At 41.9% G+C, this 7,560-nt stretch overlaps 1 protein-coding gene across 1 annotated transcript in view; it reads right to left on the reverse strand.

Annotated features, from left to right (window-relative positions):
* Nucleotides 1-5,782, reverse strand: part of LOC102833221 (retinol dehydrogenase 16-like) — a 10,130-nt gene extending 4,348 nt beyond the window's left edge. The window contains exons 1-2 of the mRNA XM_006859595.1: nt 5,470-5,782; nt 3,327-3,585 (exon numbers count right to left, since the gene is read on the reverse strand). Coding sequence (XP_006859657.1) covers nt 3,327-3,585; nt 5,470-5,782 — 572 coding nt within the window. The remainder of the gene's footprint in view (nt 1-3,326; nt 3,586-5,469) is intronic.
* Between the last annotated feature and the right edge of the window lie 1,778 nt (nt 5,783-7,560).

The following is a 7,560-nucleotide window of genomic DNA, read 5'->3' on the forward strand; positions in this document are numbered from 1 at the left end:
GGTATTAACTGGGCTTCCCTATAGGCGCATGGATGTTGTCCTATCACAGACAGCATTGTACCTCATGACTGATCTGGATATGTTCTTTTTGACAATGAATGCTACACCATTCCTTTTCAATTTGTCATTCCTGGCGTAGTAAACCATGTGTTTGTTAGATTCAAAATGGCCAATACAAGTCCATAGCAGCTCACTAATGCCTGAGATATCGATGTTTATGAGTTCCATTTCATTTTTTACAATATCCAATTTTCCTAAATTCATACTTTGTACATTCCATGTTCTGATTATTAATGGATGTTTACAGCTGTTTCTCTTCATTTTGAGTTGTGCCCCATTAGCAAATGAAGGTCCCAAGGGTTTTACTCCCACAGACTTTACTCCATTCGCGTCATCATGGTCAACTCTGCTTTGAGGAGACAGCTCTTCCCCAGTTGCATTTTGAATTCCTTCCAACCTGAGGGACTCATTTTCTGGCACTATATCTGACAGTGTTTCTCTGATAGTCATAAGGTTTTCATTGACTAAATATTTGGAAGTAGTTTGTCACTTCTTCTTCCTAGTCTGTCTTCGTCTGGAAGCTCATCTGAAACCTGTCGAGCACAGGTGATCCTGCTGGTATTTAAAATACCAGTGGCATAGCTTCCAGAATCACAGCAACTCACAAGCTACCACAGTACGACAAACAGGAGCTGTTAGGTGCCATCAAAGTGGTTCCAATACATAGTGACCCTATGCACAACAGAATGAAACACTCTCTTGTCCTTCGCCATCCTCACAATTAGAGCTATGCTTGAGCCCATTGCTGCTGCCACTGTATCAGTCTATCTTGTTGTGGGTCTTCCCACTTTTTCATTGACCCTCCACTTTTCCAAGTATGATGTCCTTCTTCAGGGACCTGTCCTGCCTAACTATATGTCAAAAGAACAAGAGGCAAAGTCTTGCTGTCCTTGATTCTAAGGAGCATTCTGGCTCTACTTCTTCCAAGACAGACTGGTTTATTCTTCTGGCACTCACTCCATGGTGCTTTCAGTATTCTTTGCCAACACCATAATTCAAATGCATCAATTCTTCAATGGTCTTCCTTGTTCATTGTCCAACTTTCATTTGAATATGAGGCAAATGAAAATACCAAGGCTTGGGTTAGGTGCACCTTAGTCTTCAAAGTGGCATTTTTGCTCTTTAACACTTTAATGAGGTCATTTGCAGCACATTTGCCTAAAGCAATATTTTGTTTAATTCTTTGATTGCTGCTTACATGAGCATTGATTGCGAATCCAAGTAAAATGAAGTCTTTGACAACTTCAATCTTGTCTCCATTTATCATGATGTTATTTATTGGTCCAGTTGTGAGGATTTTTGTTTTCTTTATAATGAGGTGCAATCCATACTGAAGGCTGTAGTCTTGGATCTTCATAAGTATTTCAAGTCCTCTTCAACTTTCAGCAAGCAAGTTTATGTCATCTGCATACTATTGTTAATGATTCTTCCTCCAATTCTGATGACATGCTCTTCTTCAGTCTCTCAGCATACAGACTGAGTAAGTATGGTGAAAGGATACAAGATACAACTCTGAGGCATATTTTCCAACTGCTGATCCTTTCTCTGTTTCCAACATTCACATTCCAGTCAACAGTGATGACCAATACATCTTGATTGCATGTTTGATCAATTTCAGAGTGAAGATGTTTACAGAATGCTTTAGTTTTATCACCATTGGCTTTAGGGGTTGGTTCTTAAATTTGAATAATGGTGGTATTAATTGGTTTTCCTTGTAGGTACATGGATTCTATCCTATCACAGACAGCATTATATTTCAAGATAGATCTTTTTACTTGTGCTTTATTGAATATGCAAAGGCATTTCACTGTGTAGACCATGATAAACTATGGATAATATTATGAAGAATGGGAATTACAGAACACTCAATTGTGCTCGTAAGGAACCTGCAGATAGACCAAGAGGCAGTTGTTGGGACAAAACAAGGTGATACTGGATAGTTTAAAATCAGAAAAGGTGTGCACCAAGGCTGTATCCTTTTACCACATTTATTCAGTTTGTAAGCTGAGCAAGTAGTCAGAGAAACTGAATTATATGAAGAGTAACATGACTGCAGGATTGGAGGAAGACTCATTAACTGATGATATGCAAATGATACCTACAACCTTGCTTGCTGAAAGCCAAAAGGACTTAAAATAATTATTGATGAAGATCAAAGGCCATAGCCTTCAGTATAGGTTGCACCTCAATGTAAAGAAAACAAATCCTCACTACTGGACCAATACATAACATCATGATAAACAGAGAAAAGATTGAAATTGTCAAAGATGTCATTTTGCTTGGCTCTATAATCAACACTCATAGGAAAAGCAGCAGTCAGTAAACCAAATGATGCACTGCATTGGGCAAGGTTGCTATGCAAAACTTCTTGAAAGTGTTCAAGAGCAAAGATGTCACTTTGAGGACTAAGGTGCTCCTGGCACAAGCCAGAGGATTTTTAATTGCCTCTTATGCATGTGAAAGTTGTACAATGAATAAGGAAGGCAGTAGAAGAATTTGTGCATTTGAGTTATAGTGTTGGAGAAGAATATTGGAAGTACCATGGACTACCAGAAGAACAAACAAATCTTTATTGGAAGAAGTATAGCCAGAATACTCCTAAAAAGCCAGGAGGAGGAGACTTCATCTCTCATACTTTGGACACGTTATTAGGAGATACTAGTCCCTAGAGACGGACATTATGTTTGGTTAAGTGGAGAGTCAGTGAAGAAGAGGAAGACCTAAATGAAATGGATTTGCACTGACTCAAGTGTAACAACAATTATGAGACTGGCACAGGACTCGGCGGTGTTTGATGCTGTTGTGTACAGGTCACACCTAATAACAACAATAAACATCTTTCTGGTATTTTCTGCTTTTAGCCAAGATCCATCTGACATCAGCAATGATATCCTTCATTCTATGTCCTATTCAGAAACCACCTTGAATTTCTTCATGTCCCTGCCAATATATTGCTGCAACTGTTTTTTATTAACTTCAGTAAAATTTTACTTGCTTGTGAGACTGATACTATTCAGTGATTTTCACATTCCATTGAGTCACCATTCTTCGGAATGCACACAAGTGAGCTGCAGTAGGTTTTACTAAACTCTATGTCCTAGGAACTCTCCTTCCACAAAGAACATTAAAAGGTGGTTACCTAAGAATGATCAACTAAGCAAGAGAAAGGTCTCTCAGGAGAGGTCTAAATTAACCCCCAGGAAAAGGTTCCCACAGAAGAACAGAAGCAGGAGGGCTGGGGAGAGGCCATGGTTGAAGTCCCATACCTGAGGGAGTCTGAGAAGGCCTCTACGCCATACTTGGAGATGCAGTAGCCTCCGCCCAAAAGGGACAGTCTGCCCATGATACTGGCAACATTGACCACGCGACCTTTTGCTTTCCTCACTAAGGGTAGCAGACTCAGAGTCACCTCGATCACCCCCAGCAGGTTCACGTCCAATATCTTCATAAAGTCCTGTTTGGTCATCCACTCATTGGGGGCTAAGGGTAAAGCGATGCCAGCATTATTCACCAAACCCCAGAGACCTGGCAAGAGTGAGAAGTTAGGAAAAAGATATTGTGAGCTCATTTTCAGTTATGTATACATAAGATGGATTGGCCAAGTGGCAACATCGATGGACTCAAATGTGGCAACAGTAGTGAGGTAGGCCCAGGATCAGGCAGTGTTTCGTTCTGCTGTGCATAAAGTTGCTATGAGTCATTGCCAACTCGATGGCACCTAACAACAACAACATACACAGTTGTGGTCCAAATTCACATCTCTATTTAATGAAAAGATTGAAATAGATGTTCAATGTGGGGCGTAGGGTAAAATAAATAACCACATAGTATTTACAGGATGTGGGGTGGGGTTCAGAACCTGTAAACTATTGTAAGACAGTGTCTTCTTCCTCTTTTCGTTTTGAATAGAAATGAAGTCTCTGGTAGATAATGGGTAATTCCTTCATATTTGATGAATGCACGAACTGACATTAAAAAAACAAACTGTGTCCATTAGTCTAGAAACACAGATAATAATGTTCAGTTTTTTAACATTAATCAGAGTATATATATTCAACTACATTTCCTAAGGAACTCTGTTAGCATAGTGGTTACGAATCGGGCTGTGAACCTCAGGGTCAGCAGTTTGAAACTACCAGCTATTCCATGGGAGAAAGAAGAGGCTTTTGCTCCTGTAAAGATTTATAGCCTTGGAAACCCTGTACAGGATCACTATGAGTCAGAACCAACTCCACGGCACACCACCACCACCACATTTTCATATAGTTATGGACACCTTTATAGCGAGTGCTCAGTACTCACATTGAAGAAATGAGAGAAACAGGAAAAGAGCAAGAATGAAGAGGGAAGAGAACATGTGAAAAAGAGATAAGAAAAAAAAAGTACAAAGCTAATATCTGGGCACAGCTTGGTTGGAAAAGAGAGACCTGGAATCTCAGTATGCGGGGAGCACAGTCTTGCATTTGACATCAGAAGACTTCCCTTGAAGGCACTTGTATTAATACTGAGCAATATCCATTCAGGAAGCAAACTTTGTACTTAGTGCTAGGAAGTCCCAGAATCAGACACGCTCACACACATCTCAGTGTTCAGAAAACGCCACCCTCTCCTCCCTACGTCCAGATGGTGATGCTCATCTTATCTCTCTCTATTCCCAGAGTACCCAGCTTTTGGGAAACCTCTGTGGAAAATACTCAGGAGAGAAAACATACAACCCAAGGACTTTGAATAAACTGAGTTAACAACCAACCTACCTCAGAGCAGCAAGAGCAGGTTTAGACTGAGTTAGCACAGGTGTGGTGGCTGCTGACTCTGTAAATATTGGTCCAGAGAAATGAGTTCCTCCGCTACTCAGAAACATGTCCTCCCTTATAGAAATACAAAGCTTCTGCCCAGATATTTTCTTTCTAAGGACCCAATCAGTATACATGTTTATAGAGATTAAAGATTTAGTTAAAAAAGAGATTTGTGACAAGGAAATGTAGGGAAATTTTCAAATGTCAAATCATATAGTGCTGTTCAAATAAGTAACACAGTCTTAGTAAAAGCTAACAACCATGGAAACCCTGCAGAAGAGATCTACTCTGTAACACATGGGTCACCATGAGTTGGAACCAACTCGCTGGCATTAGATATGGAGTAAAGTAAAAGAAGATTGTTATTTTTGTTGCTATATATTGTCTAGTTGATTCTGGCATAAGCTCACCACAACTACAGAGCTCCAAAATTGAGATAGATGGGAGAAGACAGAGTGAAAAAGACAAGGTGTTCAGGCTGGTATGGTGGGTGAGATGAACAAGTATTAATTCAACCTGAAATACACCTTAGGCGTCTACCCAGGCAGCAGGAGAATGCTCTCCCATTCACACAGAAAGAACAAGCCAACACAAACAGGAATATGGATAGTACCTCTATCCCCCACACGTTCCTTCACCCACTGGGTGACTGTACTGATGTTCTCTGTCTGGGTGACATCCAGAATCACTGTCTCCAGTCTGTTTGATGTCTGGTTTCTCAGCTGCTCAGCTCCCTGCTCCGTCAAACACCCAGCCAGCACCCTCAGACCTCGCAGGTCCAGCTGCCTGGCCAGCAGGTTCCCAAAGCCCGAGTCACAGCCCGTGATGAAGATGTACTTGTCTCGAAGGTTGCTCACCACCTGTCTCTCTCGGTACCAGCGTAGAAGGTAGTACAGACCTATGAGTCCCATCAGGTAGAGCCACATGTCTTCAGAAGACAGAGACACACAGGCTGGGATCAGAAAAGAGTTCTCGCCTCTATAATCAGGAGATCTGTTCAGGCAGCTGACCTTCAACCTCTCTGGCAGGGAGTCCTCAAAGGTCTTCTTGTTCAATTCCTCTCTTAAGGATTATTGGCTCTGGCTCTAACTTGTGGGCTCTGGTCTAGTATCACAGTATTCCCCAAGGACAAATTTTCCACTATTTATCGATTCAAGAAGGATCTCTCTTCCCAGCCAGTCTCTCTCAGTACATCCATTACCTCCTGTCCCCCATCTACAAGCAAACACATGCACATAAATCCCCTCAGTTCAGAACTGTGTGAATGTATTTGTATTTCCTGTGCAAGTCCTGGATTCTGGTTTCTATGACCAAAGAGAAGGTACACACTAAGTCCAGGACACAGGTGGATTTAAAACTCAGCTCTGCTACCAACTAGCTGTGTGATTTCAGGCAGGTTGTTTCATCCCTTTGAGCCTTGATTTCATCATCCATTTTAGCATACAGAGTTTCACTCCACCAAGACTAAGTCACTCTCTTGCACAGAAGAATTATTGAGTTGGAGGATGTTGTGTCATATATATTTTGCTACAATATTTTTTAAAAGGGAAAAGAGTTTGAAGAATAAGTACCCTCCTCATGGAGTAGTTTCTGGGAAGGAATGTATAAGGATCCATAGAGGGTGTCTGACCCAAAGAGTAAAAGAAAGAGTGAAAGAAAGGAATTGGTTCAAGAGTACTTGGTTGTTTTGTTAAGTGTTATTGAGTTTGTTTCGACCCATAGCAATACTGCATAGGGTTTCCAAGGAGCAGCTAGCTGGTGAGCTTGAACCACTAACATTGCAGTTCAAACGGCTTTTCAGTACAACGCATTAACTTGCAGTGCCACACCAGGACTCCCAGAGTGCTTGGTTGTTGTTGTTGTTGTTGTTTTTAAGTGCCAGCAAGTCAGTTTTGACACATAGCAACTCTATATAGGGTTTCTGAGGAGCGACTGGTGAGCTTGAACTACCAACCTTACAATTCAAAATGACTTTGCAGTCCAGGCCATTAACCCACAGTGCCACAGCAGGACTCCCAGACCACTTGGTTGTCGTTGTTGTTAAGTGCCGTAGAGTCAATCCCTACCCATAGCGACCCTGTGAAGGGCTTCCGAGGAGCAGCTGGTGGGTGAGCTTGAACAGCCAATCTTGCAGTTCAAATGGCTTTGCAGTCTGGTGGATTATCCTGCAGTGCCACACCAAGACTCCAGAGTACTTGGTTGTTGTTGTTGTTATATGCCACGGAGTCAGTTCCGACCCATAGCGACCCTGTACAGGGTTTCCGAGGCTGTAAATCTTTACGGGAGCAGAACATCTCATCTTTCTCCCACGAAATAGTTGGTAATTTCGAACTGCTGACCTTAAGGTTCGCAGCCCGTTTCGCAACCACTAGGCTACCAGAGCTCCTTAGAGCACTTGGTTGTTGTGTTGTTGTTGTTAAGTGCTGTCGAGTTGATTCCGACCCATAGCGACACTGTACAGGGTTTCCAAGGCTGTAAATCTTGACGGGAGTAGAAAACCTCATCTTTCTCCCATGAAGCGGCTGGTAGTTTCGAACTGCTGACCTTAAGGTTTGTAGTCCGATTCGTAACCACTACAATACCAGATCTCCTTTGTTGTTGTTGTTGTTATGTGCCATAGAGTCGGTTCCGACCCATAGCGACCCTGTATAGGGTTTCCCGAGGGTGTAAATCTTTACGGGAGTAGAAAGCCTCATCTTTCTCC

This window comes from Chrysochloris asiatica, unplaced genomic scaffold (assembly GCF_000296735.1).
Source record: "Chrysochloris asiatica unplaced genomic scaffold, ChrAsi1.0 scaffold00033, whole genome shotgun sequence".
Taxonomy (NCBI): Eukaryota; Metazoa; Chordata; class Mammalia; order Afrosoricida; family Chrysochloridae; genus Chrysochloris; species Chrysochloris asiatica.